General features: G+C 32.3%; 1 protein-coding gene across 1 annotated transcript; it reads right to left on the bottom strand.

The window, feature by feature from the left end:
* Positions 1-1,170: 1,170 nt before the first annotated feature.
* LOC134710794 (keratin, type II cytoskeletal 2 epidermal-like) lies at positions 1,171-5,367 on the bottom strand. The gene is made up of 2 exons (XM_063571193.1): positions 5,067-5,367; positions 1,171-1,229 (listed from the first exon to the last, which is right to left on the bottom strand). Exons 1-2 carry the CDS (start codon positions 5,365-5,367, stop codon positions 1,171-1,173), a joined length of 360 nt encoding a protein of 119 aa, XP_063427263.1.
* Between the last annotated feature and the right edge of the window lie 12,745 nt (positions 5,368-18,112).

Below are 18,112 nucleotides of genomic sequence, written 5' to 3'. Positions count from 1 at the left end.
AAAAATACTCTTGTATGACGTCATCATCATATCAATATATTTCATAGCATATACGCTTACTGCTGTTCTTATTCTCTCCATATAAACGTAACCGTACCCAGATTGCACCGAGTATCCAAATTGCACCTATTTAGCAAAAATAGCAGCCGGAATCTCACAAGATTTTCTTAAGACTAAACAATTTGTATTTTTATGATTTGATACGTCAAAACGTCATCTTTTTAAAATTAGCAAATACAATATGTTTCAAGTATTAATTTCTGAAATAATGAAGATTAAGCATGGACAAATATCCAATTGTTCAAAATATTTGAAAAAATTAAACAAAAGCTCTGTTACTCGACTTTTAAAGATGCGAATTTAAGAATGGATGCAATCCATTTGGGTACTCCTCATTTCAGAATCATCGATGGTTTGGAGGTTAGTTCAGAACAATTTTTCTATGATTCTATATGGATTGAAAATCAAATTGGTCAGTGTCAGTGTACCTATATAATAAAGAAGGATAGGGCTACAAAATAAACACTAAATGGAAATTGTTGTCTTGATCATAAAGAAACGTAGTTAAAAAAAACCTGTCAAAATAGGTGCAATTTTGGTACCGTCACGTTAGACAGATAACTATGATATAGATTCTACCACTGCATCGAGTGTGACACGATATTTATCCACTCGAGACAGTTAAATTTTCAAATTTAAAAAAGAGAGGCTCGCCGAGTGTTTGAAATATTTAAAATTTAACTGTCGAGAGTGAATAAATATTGTATTACACGAGCTTTGGTGGTAGAATCTGTTTCTCTAATTGATTTTTAAATAATAAGCCGGCCAAAAAATCCTTCTTTTCGAGTGATCTGCAAAAAGATGTGTTCTTTCTACGTGATGTCATCAGGCATGGTCGCCTTTTTTTCATGCCGTAACAATAGGAAATTCAGAGGAAAGCAAGAAATTTGACGTCATAATCCGATTTTAACCAATTAATAACTGAGATCAAACGAAATATACGTTGGTTAATTTTTTTAAGCCATGGGTGCAGATAGGGATAAATTGACGAATAATTAGAGAAAACGAAATTGAAGATCTTTTAAAAGGCCAAAGACGAATGCTTTATTTTTGTGATGATTTTATGTGACGTCTGATGCTTTCGAATGATTATTTACTAGCTGGATCATGTTACCAAGAATCATCATTATATCCACCATATCCATGATCATAATTGTCATAACCGTAATCTGAAAAAAAACCCGACATATTTAATCACTATGTTTACACATGTTTACAGTACAAGAAAAGTTGAAAAATAAAAACAATAAAAATGAGTTTGAATATCATTTGAAATCAACAACTTAGTAAATATACATATCAGAAATGATTTAGGATATTTTTTAGTGGTAACTCATCTTTTTCCGTTCATTACTGGACTGCAAATATACCGCTCAAGTTAAGGTATCCAATGGTAGTTATTATTTGTCGTATGGCACGCATGATATAGAAATATCCGTTCATTCGGCACACAAATCAACTGGAGTAGTTTGATGCAAATCATCGCTTGACATACAAAATGTACACAGAAGAAAGTTCAATACATGAAAAGCACTTGATAATTCTGTAATATCGGTGAATAGACAACGAAGGGCTTAATGCCACACTGTCCCGATTTTTAAGCCGATGGAAACACGATTATGGAAATTTTCAAAATCGGGACTGATCGTATCAGATCGGGCTATTCGTAGTGCCATCTGTAACCATCGCAGAATCATCGGCCACTTTTCTAGTCTTCGGGGACAACTTCGGGAAGGGTTCTAAATTTTTTAACTTGTTAAAAAATCCCCGAAGCTGCATCCGATGTTGAGGGTTCGTATTGAGTTCCTATCACCATCCTCACCATCGTAATGTCACCGGGAATGCATCTTTGAACATCGTATTGCATTCGTGTTTCCATCGTTTCCATCGGTCAGTTTTTCATAACGATGTCTACACGAATGAATCACGAAGCTAACTGAAGGTTTTACGATGACAACACGAATTCGTGAAGACCTCGTAATCCCGTCGTGTTGCCATCGAATAAAAGTACGAAGACAACAAGATGGAACTACGACGGCAATAAATCCAGCTAAATGTAAGTTAATTTTCGCGCTAAAATACATTTAAAGTGCAATGCGCGATATGCACTGGTCAGTCTAATACGACAGTTAAGGGCATACGAAACAGTTTTGATCCTATATTTACAAGTTGACGAAAATTTGCATATAGGCTATTTTTTATCTGATTAAATCAAATATGTAATAAAAAATATACCTTCATGTGCTACTTTTTGAGTTAAATGAGGTCGAAATTTTGTATATTTGCTCAAAATTCGGATTTGTAGCCGTATTTTCGTTTTCGAAAGAAAGACATAACTTTTTTGTTTTAAAAGATAAACACAAATTGTTTTTGTTAAATAATTTGTAATTTCTGTATTTTATAAGCATTCTAAAAGTGTATGCATTTTACGTTCAGAAATTACTCACATTATCAAATGGTCATGAATTGAGAAAAAAACGTAATTTTTTGCTGTATATTTATCAAAATTAAAAAAATGCATTATTTACAGTTTTATAAAATTTGGTCTACATAATCTCCCTGCAAAATGAAAGAAAATGTATGTTATAAAAATGGGGGTTCATGCACTCGTTTTCAAATTAAATCAGTTTGAATGATAAAAATCAGTCGAAAAATGAATCTTTTCCCGATATGTCACAGTTTGACGTCGCGAAAACGTTCACAAAACATGGAGCTCATATCATATGAATCTATGAGAACAAGAAAGGCGACGGCGTTGTTTCTATTAATTCAAATGGAACAAGAAGAGCAGCTATTACGGGCTCAGGATTTACTTTTACAAGTAAAATATTATTTTTTTGTCAATTTTTCATATCAAGTAACATAATAAAAATCATAACACTGCAGGTAAACTTATATAGGGAAACCAACTTTTTCTTCATTATTCGGCATCGTAAGCTGTACACGACGTCTTTTAAGGTCAAGGAACAGTAAATGGGCTATGTCGCAGATTTTGCTAATAATTTGCATACAACCTTGGCTCGTTGAACTACAACTGAAAATCGAAAAGATAATACATTAATCTGTTTTATTATCAGAAAAAATGCAGATTGATTTCTTTAAATATGGGTGAATATTTGTATAGAAAGCACATAAAATCGGAGAAAAACCTTCTAAAATTTGTCTTAAAATCGCAAAATCTCTAATTCCACTCCATAGATTTTTCTTAAAAAACTATATATTGTTTATGTTGACACATAAATTTCTGTTTTAATGATATAAAATAATCATAGAGTCACCGACTTCGTTTTTTGTCTAATAATCAATTTGTTACCTTGTTGGTTGTGAAATACGTCAAAAATTAAGGAATAACAGTACTGTAGTTGAAGAGTTGCTACCGTCAATTGTAGATTTGACGGTCGCAAATGCAGTTTTACTGGCGACGCGTAGCGGAGACAGTAAAACGGAGATTTGCGACCGTCAAATCAAAATTGACGGTGGCAACTCTTCAACTACAGTACTGTTATTCCGATTCTAATGCATTACAAAAAAGAAAAAATACGATAAAACTTGAAAAAATGTCTTAATTTGACAAATACAAAAACTTCCGCGAATCTTCATGAATGGTTTTGGCACAAAGATGTCATGGCTAAATGTGACGTCATATAAATGAAAACTTACAAACTGGAGGTTATAACGTTACTTGTACGCTTCAACTTCGGATAAAATTACATTAAAAAGGCGAATTCGAGGTAGGTGTTGTTTTATTTTCGATTATATAGTAGTAATCGAACATTTGTTGATTCATCAATTCAAAATGGCGGGTCCCTCCTTAGTTACGCCTGGTCAACTGTGGATTTGACGGCAACTTTTAGCCAATGAAAAAAATTGTTACATCCAAATCGCATTAGAATCAACCTTTTACGGCCTGCAAAGCGATAACGTTACGATTATTTCGACGTTTTGTTGGATTTTTTCACAAAGAACGCAACATTAAATGAAGTATACCGTAAAAACGAAGTCGGTGACCCTATCTTTATTTTGCATCATTAAAACGACAATCTATGTATCAACAACATATAGTTTTTTTAAGAAAAATCTATGGAGTAGAATTAGAGATTTGGCGATTTTAAGACAAATTTTAGAAGGGTTTTCGCCGATTTTATGTGCTTTCTATACAAAAGTTCACCCATTTTGTAAGAATTCAATCAGTAATATTTCAAATGATAATTCAGATAAATGCATTATTTTTTCGATTTTCAGTAGAAGTTCATCGAGCCAGAGTTGTATGCCAAATTTTACTGAAATCTGTGACATAGCCCATTTACTGTAACTTGACCTTAAACATCGTATTCCATCGTGTAGCCTTCGTGATCTCCATCGTATAGGCTTCGGCTGAGATATGAAGCTTAAATGCCCGTCTTCGGTTAACCTTCGTATGTCCATCTTTTTGCTATCGTATATAATTTCGGCACCATCGTATAGACTTCGTTATGCATCGTACTTGCTTCGGTCACTTTTTGGTATTTTAACGGGATCGGGACCAACTTCGTACGAACTTACAATTTTCGCATATAAAAATCGGGACAGTGTGACGCGGGCATTAGTGAAAACAAAACAATTATAAACAATTAAACGGTGCCCAGGAATTCTCGCAGTCATTTAAGCAAGCTCAGAGTACTTAATCTACTGGTCTAAATTCATGCCATATCAAGTTTTAAGACTAATATCGAATAAAAATGCGAAAGATTATATTAAATTGAAGAATGTTTAGGCATATATATTATAGATTTTAAAAAAATAAAAAAAATAGTGCAAAGCTATACAATTATAAAATTATAAAATATAAAAAAGTAAGAACATCCATGTGCTCTTACTATACATAGGTTCTAATGAAACTAAATTAAGGATCTGAAAAAAAAAGTAACGGAATCAAATAATTTCGTAACTCAAATTTTATCTGCATTGTTACAATGTTCATATTTATTAATTTATCCTTTTCAGGGAGAAGGTAAAATATAACTTACCTGGTACATAGATTGGTTGACCAAATCCAGCACGAGGGAATCCACCTCCAAAGCCACCACGATCAAATCCACGATCAAATCCACCATTATCACGTTCAACTAACAGGACATTTTCTCCTCCTCTGTTGCCACCATTAAAATTATTACCTCCTCCAAAAAAATTTCCACCTCCTCCAAAAAAATTTCCACCTCCTAAAAATTCATTCGCGATTCCAAGAGTTAGAAGGGATCCTAATAAATTTTGTCCTGAAGTTACAGCCAAAAAAGCACAGAAAACTACTGCAAGCAAGAAGGTCTTCATTTTAGCTGTGTTTCTATCGCAATCTTGCTGTCAAATGAAACGGACGGTGATATTCAAGAATTTATATCAAGATGGTTTTTTTTGTTTAAATAGATTATGTGTTTGGAATGATGCATTATATGTGTCCAATAAATTTTTAAAAAGTAATCATCAATAATGTTTATGTCTGTGTTTCATCAATAAAATGATGCATGGTGGTTAATTACTCGAGAATTTTTTATATTAAATCTTGGAAAGATATTTAAGTGGATTTATTTGGAACATCAAGTGCAGAAGAATCAACTTGTTTAGTATCTCACACTATTTACCTATGGATGATGGATAGTTGTCTGATTGGCAATCAGACCACATCTCCGTATTTTTTTTTATTTAAGGAATGACTGTAATATTTTTTCTGTTTATGAAGAAATAACATAAAAAATTTGACGCACACTGAATAACGCGCGTAGCGGGTTATTTAACAGTGTGCACCACATTTTTATGTTATTTCGAATAGACAGAAAAAATATTACAGTCATTTCTTATAATTTAATTCTAAATTCCATTTTAAACCGTAGAAAACCATGAAAAAACCTTGATGACGTCACGATCACATGACTAAATTATGTCTAAGGGCTCATAACAAAATAACGTCAGCCAATCAGAAGACGCGTTACATCCGAAATTAAATTATATAAAAATACGTTCGGTTTATTCCTTTCCTAATATGTTATCTCATCAAAATATTACATCCTTTTACCTGAAAGTTAGGTCAAGGTCAAGGTACATATCTATATTTTTTTTGGTGTTCGAGTGTGAATGATGAAAAAATGACAGGGAAATCAACCTCACAGTAATAACTATCATACTGTAGCGTTTTTTCTATGGTCGGGTTGTTGTCTCTTTGACACATTCCCCATTTCCATTCTTAATTTTATTTAATTATTAGTGACTTGGTACTCTGTTTTTTTTTTTTTTTTTTTTTTTTTTTTTTTTTTATCATATTCATATTTGTATAAGGCAGCATCTGTCGAAAACATTTTTTTCTTCCAATTTTAGCATTACATATAGTGGCAGCTGAGGGTGAAACAAACATTTTTTTCTCAGGGTCAAAAACAAGTTATTTTTTTCTCCAAAAACTGGAAACAATTTTTTTTTTTTTTTAAATCAATAGCCAACCCCCCCCCCCCCCCCCCCCCGAGAAAATCAAATGGTTACTGCCTAACAGTTATATAACTTTTTCATCCATTAGTAAATCATTCTATTCTACTATTCTAATCATGGATAGTGCAGTGCAAGAGTGCAAGTGGCATTCTTGATCTGTTATTGATTTATATTCCTCATGACAAAACATTTTCATATCATGTATCTATGTTCTTCAAACTATTTTCATGAGTATTTATTGATCAAATTAATATATAACTAAGCAACAAGGAATGTTAGTATAGCGAGAGAGAAAAAAAACCCCACTATTTCAAGATCTTACTTTCAGTGTATATAAAGTGCGAATCCAGCTAGTTCATTTTCACTATCATATGCGAGTATGTCTATTGTAGAACACAGGATCAGAGGAAAACTATATTTGTTTACGTTTCGAAAATACCAAAATAATTGATGATGCAAGTAATTTTTATTGTAGATTTATGTGATAAATTACGGAAGCCGATAAGGGCCATTCAAAAAAAAAATATTATGTCGTAATTACGACATAACATGTCGTTAAAACGACATAACATGTCGTTATAACGACATCGCTATGTCGTTATTTCGACATAACATGTAAAAACGACATCACTATGTCGTAAAAACGACATCACTATGTCGTAATTTCGACATAATATGTCGTAATAACGACATCGCTATATATGTAAAAGAATATGTATTATGATTGCAAAGAGACTAAATGACACAGAAATTAACAACTATAGGTCATCTAAATACCCTCAATAATGAGAAAAGCCCATGCATAGACAGCTTTAAAAGAGGACGAAAGATACCAAAGGGAGAGTTCCAGAAATGCTCTGTGGCAGACAGTGTTATTAACTAATTCTTAGCTCCCTTGGTTAAACTCAAAATTTCATATTTAATGTATTTCATTGTTAGATAATTTATATGAAGCTTAATAATTATATATTTGTTAAATTGCATAGCTTTTGCTATTTGAATTCATTGGTTAAATATATTCATTTGTATTGTAAAGTTTAATATTTGCATTTTCGCAAAATCTTTGGTTACCGTCTGTGAGAGTCTCATAACCTTGTCTGTAATGGGATAACCGTTTCGTGAGAAAAAGGAGACAAAACTTAGCGACACTGGTGCGTCATGTTCTGTACATTTACTTCCCCTTCAAAGCACCTAGGGTAACCGATAGATTTGGATTTGGGTTGCTGCTTAATCTTTAGTTTATTATGTTGTGTCCTGTGTACTATTGTTTGTCTGTTTATCTGTTTCAATTATAGCCATGGCGTTGTCAGTTTTTTTTATTTAAATAGAGGACTGAGGACTAACATTCGGTACAACTATGGCAAGACAAGAATTCCCCCCTCTAGCCCGATTAGGTTAGCGCATATGCTGCATGCCTTCATACTAAGGTGTTATTGTAGTGTTGAATGATTCATTTCTATTTTATTTTGGCTTGTAATGATATAAGTTGTATTTTGTTGATTGAATTATATATTGCTTTCTGTTTTTGGTTTTAATTTACTTAAGAATTGAATGCTCCTTTTTGCAACTTTATTGGGGTGTAAAAGCGTTGACCAAAGTTTAATTTGTTTCATTCTAAAAATGTGCGTACGGTCAACGCTTTTTCAACACTAATGTGAAAAGCCCCCGCAAAGTCAGCTAAAAAAGAGGGACGAAATGTACCAGAGGGAGAGTCCTCGAAATGACAGCTGTTTACAAAATTTAGTCAAACGAGTAAAAATAACGGTTTTAATAATGTGCAAACAAATACCGAAAAACGAATATGCAACACAGAAACAAATGACAACCACTGAATTACAGACTCCTGACTGCTATGTGATATAAATAACGACAACCGTATAGTTTAAATTTTCACTTTTTGAAGGGATAGGAATTTCAAAATGGTCGTCAGTGAAGGCAAAGTTTGTAGCGTATCGTTTTATTTTTAGAATAATGAACACTATGTGCAATCAAGCTCAATTAAAGTTATACACTTGGACCTCAGACTTGCACATATCAGAACTTTATATACTTCATCAAATAAAATGAGACCCAGTTGAATAGGGAAGCAATTCAAGCACCTTGGAGCCTCTCTAATTATGTTTGGCATGTACATATTTCTGTAAATTATGAAGTCCTGAATTTCCACTGCAGGTTCTGAATAAGATTCATTTTAAGCTTTTCCCAATAAAGACTATGTTAATTTTTGGACTCAAAGTGATCAGACACACGGATCGCTGTACATTCATTTGTACACACTTGAATCTTAATGTACTACTGAGGCTTGAGGGGAATTATAATTGCATTGCTATTGTTGGTTCATGTTGATACACATTAAGGTTGTCGTTATTATCATATAGCGGCCAGTTTGTAAACTGATGTGTACGGAAACGGCGGATGCAAGATGTAGAAACGCTATAACATATCTAAGTAAATGAAAACAAAAAACAGTAAACAATATATAATTTAATCAACAAAATACAACTTTTATCATGATATACCAAAAGTAAGTAGAAGTGGAGCATTCAATACTTCAACCTTATTATGAAGGCATGTAGCAGAGCTAACCTGAAAGGGTGGGATGGAAAGCTTGGCCTGACTTAGTTGGACTGAATGTCAGTCTTCAGAGGATTCAACATAAAAATCAAAATTAGAATCTAAAATGGTAAAATATATAAAAGAGGGACGAAAGATACCAGAGGGACAGTCAAACTTATAAATCGAAAATAAACTGACAACTAAAAATGAAAAATACAAACAGACAAGCAATAGTACACATTAAACAATTTATAAAAAAAACACCTAAAGATTAAGCAGCAACCAACATCCAAAACTATGGGTTCCCTCGGGTGCTTCGGAGGGTAAGCAGATCCTACTATACATGAGGCACCAGTCGTGTTGCTTTAGTAAGGACATTTGTGATAATGAGCCTGTATCGATATAATACGAAGTATAAGTCGATAGGACGTATCGGTTATATCATAACCTATTCAATTCTCTATCCAACATATGGAAGTTTATAACATACTTGACTGGTTTTTTTTTTTTATCAACGTACTTGACTGGTTATGAAGCCCTTGCACGATCGGTTCTATTACCAACGAAACGGTTATCCTATAAGAGTCAATGTTATAAGATTCTCACAGAAGGTATCCAAAGATTTTGCGACGATGCAAATATTAAACTTTACAATATAAATAAATATATTTAACCAATGAATTCAAATAGTAAAAGCTATGCAATTTAACAAATATATACTTTTTAAGCTTCATATAAATTATTTAACAATGAAACACATTAAATATGAAATTTTGAGTTTAACAAAGGGAGCTAATGATTAATGAATAACACTGTCTGCCACACAGCATTTCGGAAACTTTCCCTCTGGTATCTTTCGTCCCTCTTTTAAAGCTGACTATGCAGGGGCTTTTCTCATTATTGAGGGCATTATGATGACTTATAGTTGTAAATTTCTGCGTCATTTAGTCTCTTGGCAATCATAACACATATTATTTTACAGATGTTGTTATTACGACATAGCTATGTCGTTATTACGACATGTTATGTCGAAATTACGACATAGTGATGTCGTTTTTACGACATAGTGATGTCGTTTTTATGACATGTTATGTCGAAATTACGACATAGTGATGTCGTTTTAACGACATGTTATGTCGAAATTACGACATGTTATGTCGTAATTACGACATAAAATATTTTTTTTGAATGGCCCTTATCGGCTTCCGTAATAAATGGACTTGCAACAAATGAAAAAACTGAATTGATGACTTTAGTATTTATGATATTTTCAAATTGCAATACAAACTCCTCATCCACTCTGAAACAAATATATTCAGACTTGTAACAAAAACGCTTCTCAAAATGTCATATTGTATTCTTAAAATTACGTTTTTCCTTAATTATAAAAAAAATTTGAACGACATCTTTTTATATTTTTTGCAGTTAAAGATTGATATGGCTAAGTTTATGTGCAGTCTCTGTAAATTTGAGAGGAGTAAATTTTAGGACGTTATCGTCCACGCAAAACATACACATGCGAACAGAGAACTATGCATCTTTTAAAAACGCAATGGTGACAGAAAAGCTTATAAAAGGTTAACTTTCACAGTTGTACCTGAGGTGAATCATAAGAAAGGAAAGATTGTAGTCACAAATAATGAAAAACAAAGCATCAACGTTGTGGATTTAGACGAGCACCTGGTTTTACCGGCCAACAAATCTAAAACAGATACTATTAGTAAGAGCAAGGACAAAAATCAGGAGCCAGAAAAGACAATTGAAAAATGTTCTCAAACAGAAGATATCAATGAAGATTTAGTTTCAATAGACAGAAAAAATCTTGGAAAATTTTAAAAGCAATTTCTTAAACATATTTTACCATTCATACCGATGACATTACATTATTTGCATGAAAATAACCAGCTTGCTGTGTGTTTTTTGTTTGTTTAAATGTTTAGCAAATATAACTTTTCTATTGGAAAACATAGCATATAACCTGTTTCTATATTATGTAAATTGGTTTTTACGTGATGATGCCTGTGGTATGCGGTACTCAGATACTGTGAAGCGATTTTGGAGAACCGGGAATCAGCTGTTTAAAGGCAAGTTCTTTAGATTTATGTCTGGTTTGAAACATTTGGGACAGGTTTTATCTCATGAAACAAATTCAGGACATTATGATACGTCGCTTTCAAAAATTAATTTCATTTTTCCTAGCAGGGCCATACTGGATACTGATGACAGCTGTTCAAAAGTAGCTGTAAAACACCAGTCATAATGAGATCACTGATAGAAAACATTGCAACAAAACGAAAACACATTCACATGGCCTTTAAACTAAGCATCGACTTAAAGAAGCTAAACCCTGCAGGACAATTTGGAGATGTTAATTGTTTTGGATTTGAAATCACACCTACGTTTGACTAAACACAGGATAGATTACAGAGAGAATTTCAGTGTAAACATTCTTTACAAACTGCAGTGGAACAAAACTCGAAACCCTCTTTCTGTATACAAGATATAGTTGAATGTCTGGGGCTGCGGCAGAAAGATTTGAAAACTTTGAGCAAAAAACGTCAGTACGCATTAGACAAAATTAAGCAAGAAGCTGGAGATCGATGGAGAGATTCTAAATATCGTCGCTGGGCTTCTAAAATGTTGTAAATTACAAATTTTTCAAGATTTTTTTTTCCTCACAAACAATTTTTTTATATGTCTTATTTCACCCATTTTGATTGGTAAAACTGTATGCTATTTTGTAATACCAAAGATTTCCTCCCGCTCAGACCATTGGTGTCAAGAAGTATTTTTAGCCAAAAAATGCATATACAACATTTTAGAAGCCCAGCGACGATATGCTTTCATTCTAAGTAGTTTACAGACTTCGCTCTATGAGGTACGAAGGACAATAACAGCAATACAGTCAACAACTAAAAATCTCCTTCAGATTGGAGCATATTTTTCTGAATTTGCATTCACAACCTTATAATCTGTAGACCTTTCAACCGAATTACAAGTGTCTAATTGGTATGGCTCTCAATCATGAACTAAAACTACCGTTTAGTCGGTTATAAAGGGACCCAGTGTTAAACCTTTCAAACGGGAAAACCAATGCGGTTTAATCTATATCAAGATGTACGTAATTAGTGATGAAATGTCATGGAAATGGATAAATAAAACCAAGGATAAAGATCCCTGCGATTTATAAGAAATTAAATGGAATACATTTGAAAAAAATGAGTGTTAAATTAAACTTTCCTCCGCAAGTGGCTAAATTAAGACTTTAATAGATAAAAAAAAAAAACAGTTCATATAGTGACAATGCAACGAATATACAATACTAATGAATCGCTGTACAGTGAAAATGAATAAACTCAGCATAGATACCAGGACTAAAATTTGTATATACGCCAGACGCGCGTTTCGTCTACAAAAGACTCATGAGTGACGCTCGAATCCACAAAAGTTTAAAAGGCCAAATAAAGTACGAAGTTGAAGAGCTTTGAGGACCAAAATTCCTAAAAGTGTTGCCAAATACAGCTAAGGTAATCTATGCCTGAGGTAGAAAAGCCTTAATATTTGAAAGTTTAGTATCATTATTCGACAGTAAACATGACTTACATAAAGAAAGCATCATAGTGGAATTTAGTTCATTATGAAGGACTATGAAGAAACTGAATGACAAAACGTTATACAATTTTAATAATTGTGTGTTAAAATGAATATTTTTCGGCAAAAACATCTTACCTACTAGCGTAATATCCCATGCACGATCTGTTCGTAAAATGTTAAACATATTCACCTAAGTTCGGTATATTTTTCACAGCTTGATTGCTCCAGGCGCGATAAAACCCTGTCCATATCTCTTACATTGTCTTACTAGTATAATTTATGTCTAAACATAAACATTTTTACTAATTTTCTTCATTTTCTCCAAAAATCAAAAAAAAATAATCTTCTGTTTATTTATCATTCTACATCAGAAATCTAAGACATATACAGTGAAAATGATATTTTAGGATCCGCACTTCACAAACAATGACTTTGGTAATAAATTGATATTTATCAAAATAGTTTCATTCACAGGATTAATAATTTTTATATGAATCAAAAAGACATTTACGTTCTGTGGCTAGGTGGTCTACGAGGCTCGTCTACAGTATCGTTAGCCTGTTAACACCATTGCTGTGAGTTCGAACCCCGTACGTGACGTACCGTTCGACTACATTATTAAGGACTGAGAGTTTTCCCGCCGAAAGTCTGTTGTCCTCTTTATGCTCTCCGACTGCTTCCACGATAAAGCCAACCGTTTTAAAGCTGCATGAACATACAACCATTTAACAAATAAAGGCAACAGACGTATGCTGCTGTTCCAAATTCATAAATCGATTTAGAAAAAAAAAATCTGGGGTACAAACTACAAATGAGGGAAATGCATCAAATATGAGACAACTACGACACAACAGAAACACAATTTTAAAATGTAACACACACACACACACACACATACACACACACGCAAAAACGAACTATAATATAACAATGGCAATTTTCCTGACTTGGTACAGGATATTTTAAGAAAAAATGGTGGATTGAACCTGGTTTTGTGGCATGTATGCCAAACCTGTGTCCTCCCGCTTTAATGGCAATGTTAAATATAACATTAAAATGATAACATTAAATGACAGGACTACAATACAAATAAATAGGAGAAAATACAGGACAGAAAAAACACACGAATAATAGCTAACAAAAGGTGCCAGGTTAAAAATCTAATACGTCAGAAGTGCGTTTCGTCCACAAAAGACCAACTAGTGACGCTCAGATGAAAAAAGTTTGAGAGCTAAAAACAAGCACAAAGCTGAAGAGCACTGAAAAACAATAGCTTCAAAAAGTTGGGACCAATACGGCTACGTGTTTCTGCCAGGAATAAGGACATCATTATTATTTAGAATAATTCATATATTTGCAAACCGTAAATTTTATAAAATGATTATATAATAGAAATACATTATAAAAAATGGTGGATTGAACCTGATTTTGTGGCATGCCAAAACTCCCGCTTTAATGGCAATGTTAAACATTTATGTGTCAACAATATATAGTTTTTTAAGAAAAATCTATGGAGTAGAATTAGAGATTTGACGATTTTTAGACAAATTTTAGAAGGGTTTTCGTCGATTTTATGTGTTCTCTATACAAATGTTCACCCATTTTGTAAGAATTAAATCAGTAATATTTCAAATGATAATTGAGATCAATGCATTATTTTTTCGATTTTCAGTCGAAGTTCATCGAGTCAGAGTTGTATGCCAAATTTTACCGAAATCTGTGACATAGCCCATTTACTGAAACTTGACCTTAAGAATAACTGATATATTTGCAAACAGTAACTGTTATAAAATGATTATATAATAGTAATACATTATAAAACCGAAGTGATGACTCGCTACATAAAAAAAAAACCGAATACATTATATAAAACAACTTAAACCAGCATATCAGCCGAGTAAGCCAAAGTCATCAACGGACTTGGTGACGTCACATCAAATCCAACTATAGCAGTCATCACGTGACTTTGGCGACGTCTCACATCACCAGTATCATGTTCAAGTAAAATGTATAGAAATTGAGATAGAAATGCACAGGGGCTTTCGGGAATCGATTAAATAAATTACTTTTAGATCATGATATAAAAAGTGTGGACATATATAATCATTTTTCATATATTTAAAAATATGTTTATGGCTTTTGGAAAAGTTTAAATTTTGGTCTTCTCCCTTCCAAATGCTTTTGAAAATTTGTCTTGTCTCGATAGTTCACACTGTTAAATCATACAACTACGATAAATATTGGATTTTCTGTCGTGTTTAATCTAAAATTGCATTTTATATAAAAAAAGATGAAAAAATTGTGGACATATGTGCTTATTACTATTTTCATAAATATCTGAAATATCGGGTATACATATATTTATTATTATGTCCCTTCCAAATTGATTTGAAAATTAGCTATTTTCAGAAAATCTTGTATACCATTTTCAAGATGACGACCACATTTACAGCGTGGGGGTGATTTGACAAAAAAAATATTTTGTAAGATTGTTACAATAAAAATCTTATATAACTGTTGGATTCTCGTGTTTTCAATGTTGTCTTACCTTAAAGCAGCATAGCATCAAGCATTGGTTCTTTTTGAAAAAGCTGAGTGATACATGTTTTTTTTTTTTAAAGTTTTGAAAAAATGGCGACCAAAATATTTTCAAACGTAGAAGATGTTCGACACTTATTTTGTCCATGCAAATCATTCAATTCAATTTCACTATATTGCAATTAGATATGACACGTTATTGTCACTATAATATCAAGGACAAAGCTAGTGTAAGATTTGAAATATTCAAATTTTAAATATAAGTTTATTATTTGTTAATTGTTTAGTTAACGTATTCATTTATTCTTGTAAGAATACGAAACACAGTTTTTACTTTTTGTTTATGAAAGCGCTAATGTAACGTTGCGCTCTTTTGAATAACACATTTTCCCGTTTCTGTTCGTCGTCTAGACTGTATTTGATTACATACTGATTTACATTGTTTTTTATTAGATAGATTATAGTTGGTAAGAAACTGTTTATGTATACTATCTTTTCTATTACATCAAAACTTATTTAAAGAGAGAAAACATTGTAAACTATTTATTAGAAATATATATGCGTAACTTTTAATTATTATTTTAAACGTAATTTAAGTTTTTGGTGTGGTTCGAGTTGTTTATTCTTAAGTTTTCTATGTTGTGTCATGTGTACTATTGTTTGTCTGTTTGTCTTTTTCATTTTTAGCCATGACGTTGTCAGTTTGTTTTAGATTTATGAGTTTGACTGTCCCTTTGGTATCTTTCGTCCCTCTTTTTTACCTTATGAGAGAACTTATGATACATAAATGAAATGGCCTTTATTGTTTGTTTAGTTTAATGTGAACACTTAAACATGTATCTTCTTATAATTTATGTATTTTTACTTTTGTGAAATTATTCTTTTCTGTAGAGAATCGATTGTTAGCGACCATATGATATAATGAATGAAAGATATAGATACATGGTGCAAACTCGCATACTCATCTCTTCGCCCTTAAGTTATACCGATGTGATTCGTACAGCTAGATTAAGTCATAATTAACATCAAAGTGATAAAAAAAAACATGGCACCTAATCAAGATATCAGTTTTGACAATGCCTATGCAGATGTAAGTCAAAGTTTGACAATATCTATGTAGATAAGTGTTTTCCGATTCAAAATTAATTTTCATTACGATATTATTTTCTTTTATAAAAGAAGTTCTCAAATGGATATAAAACGAGGTGATATAACCATATTTTCAATTTTCATTAATTAATTGGGTAACCAGTAAATTTTACATAATATTAATTAAACCAGTAACATACAGAGTTATAGATAAATAAAGGCAACAGTAGTATACCGCTGTTCAAAACTCATATAGAACGTAATTAAGACTGAAATAGTTGCATAAGTTGAATTTCTAAAAGGATTTCCCCGAAATAAGATAGAATTAGGATATCTTTCAAGATAAGATTTATGAGACTCATAAAACAATTATCAATAACTATGAAAATTACTAATCAAGTCGTGTTAGACTTAGTAATTTAACTGTAAATGAACTGGATGATTAATTATCTTTACCATTACACACGAATACAACAGAAAAATAAGATTTAAAACTACAAACGTCAAGACATTTGACAAAATCCGATGAGAATAACAACTGTTACATTGAAACTTAATACACGAATTTGGGACGGAAAAGAACCGTAACACGTCTTATAACAATGCGAACTCACACTCAGATTACAGTCACCATCGGGAATAAGACACGTTCAGTAATTAAAAGATCAGACGTCGTAATGACAAACCACAATCTAACACGTGGTAAAAATTTAATAATTCAGTTTGCACAATAATACTTGGTAAGGATCAACCAATTCGTAATGGTGTCCATAAAATTTACGGAGTGTCATTTTTAATCTATCTTCCTCCTAACTTTGTTGGAACAGTTTCTAATTTAGGAGCACACTCCTGTATATAAAATTCGCACAGTATGAACATGCACGAGAATACCATATCAATTGAGATATGTAAACACCATACGAAGGGCAGAAAGTATGTTACTACTTTGAAATGGGAAAATTATAATTTAGAAGTTAAAATCCTCCCTTTTATCATAGATTTTCGTGTGAAGTCGTCCATCTGTGTTAATATTGAGAAAAATATCCAGGTATGAAGCAGTCCTTCTAGTATCAGTAGTATAGTATCATTAACTTCAAGTTCACTGGGATATCTCAGATGTAAGTATTGGCTGTTATTCAACGATAGGACATCATCAATATATCGGAAAGTAAAAAGAAAGAATTCACAAGGTGCTTTTTCTTTTTTCTTCTAGAAGGTTTTATGTCATGTAATGACAAACCCAATAATAAGTCTTATTCGTTAGTTCAAATTCGACAAAAGGAGACGGAGTTGTAGTTTCGACATTTGGAACATATCCGCTATCACCTGTGAAATGTTTAGTTATAGATGAATGCCAAGACATGAGGCAGAAATTACTTTGTCTGTTATATTCTTTATCTCAAGTTGGTGTTATTGAGAGAACATCATCTATATAGCGGAAAGTAAAGTTGAAAAATACTGCTAACTTCTTTTCTTTCTTCCTTAGAAGTTTATGTATGAGTTAGCCTTATATCAATAAAGAACAAGTCGGCAAGATGAGAGGCACAGTTGGTTTCAATTGAAAAGCTGAATGTTGTTGTAAAACAAAAATATGGTGTCAATCTATAAATCGAGTATTTAGATAATGTCAGTTTCAAAACTCTTTTTTGTTTTAATCAGAGTGATTTTTTTTACCAAGTAGGATTTATCACTCCCTAACACAAGATACTTGTTTCTTCGTTGGCCATTTTTTTCATGAAACAAAGCATGACCAACTTTTTCAATTTGTTTTTTTGTTTGGAATGGGGAATACTTGTGTAAAGTGAAGAACAGTGTATTTTTTTCA

This window comes from Mytilus trossulus, chromosome 3, assembly GCF_036588685.1.
Source record: "Mytilus trossulus isolate FHL-02 chromosome 3, PNRI_Mtr1.1.1.hap1, whole genome shotgun sequence".
In the NCBI taxonomy this organism is placed as follows: Eukaryota; Metazoa; Mollusca; class Bivalvia; order Mytilida; family Mytilidae; genus Mytilus; species Mytilus trossulus.
Note: the sequence above shows the minus strand (reverse complement) of the source record. Positions and strands in the feature narration are given on the sequence as shown.

What these genes read in the sequence shown, in the direction of transcription:
- LOC134710794 (XM_063571193.1), bottom strand. Translation starts at nt 5,367, where the DNA reads ATGAAGACCTTCTTGCTTGCAGTAGTTTTCTGTGCTTTTTTGGCTGTA. An exon ending in TCAACCAATCTATGTACCAG is followed by an intron (nt 1,230 to 5,066) that starts GTAAGTTATATT and finishes GTTTTTTTTCAG; the next exon opens with ATTACGGTTATGACAATTAT.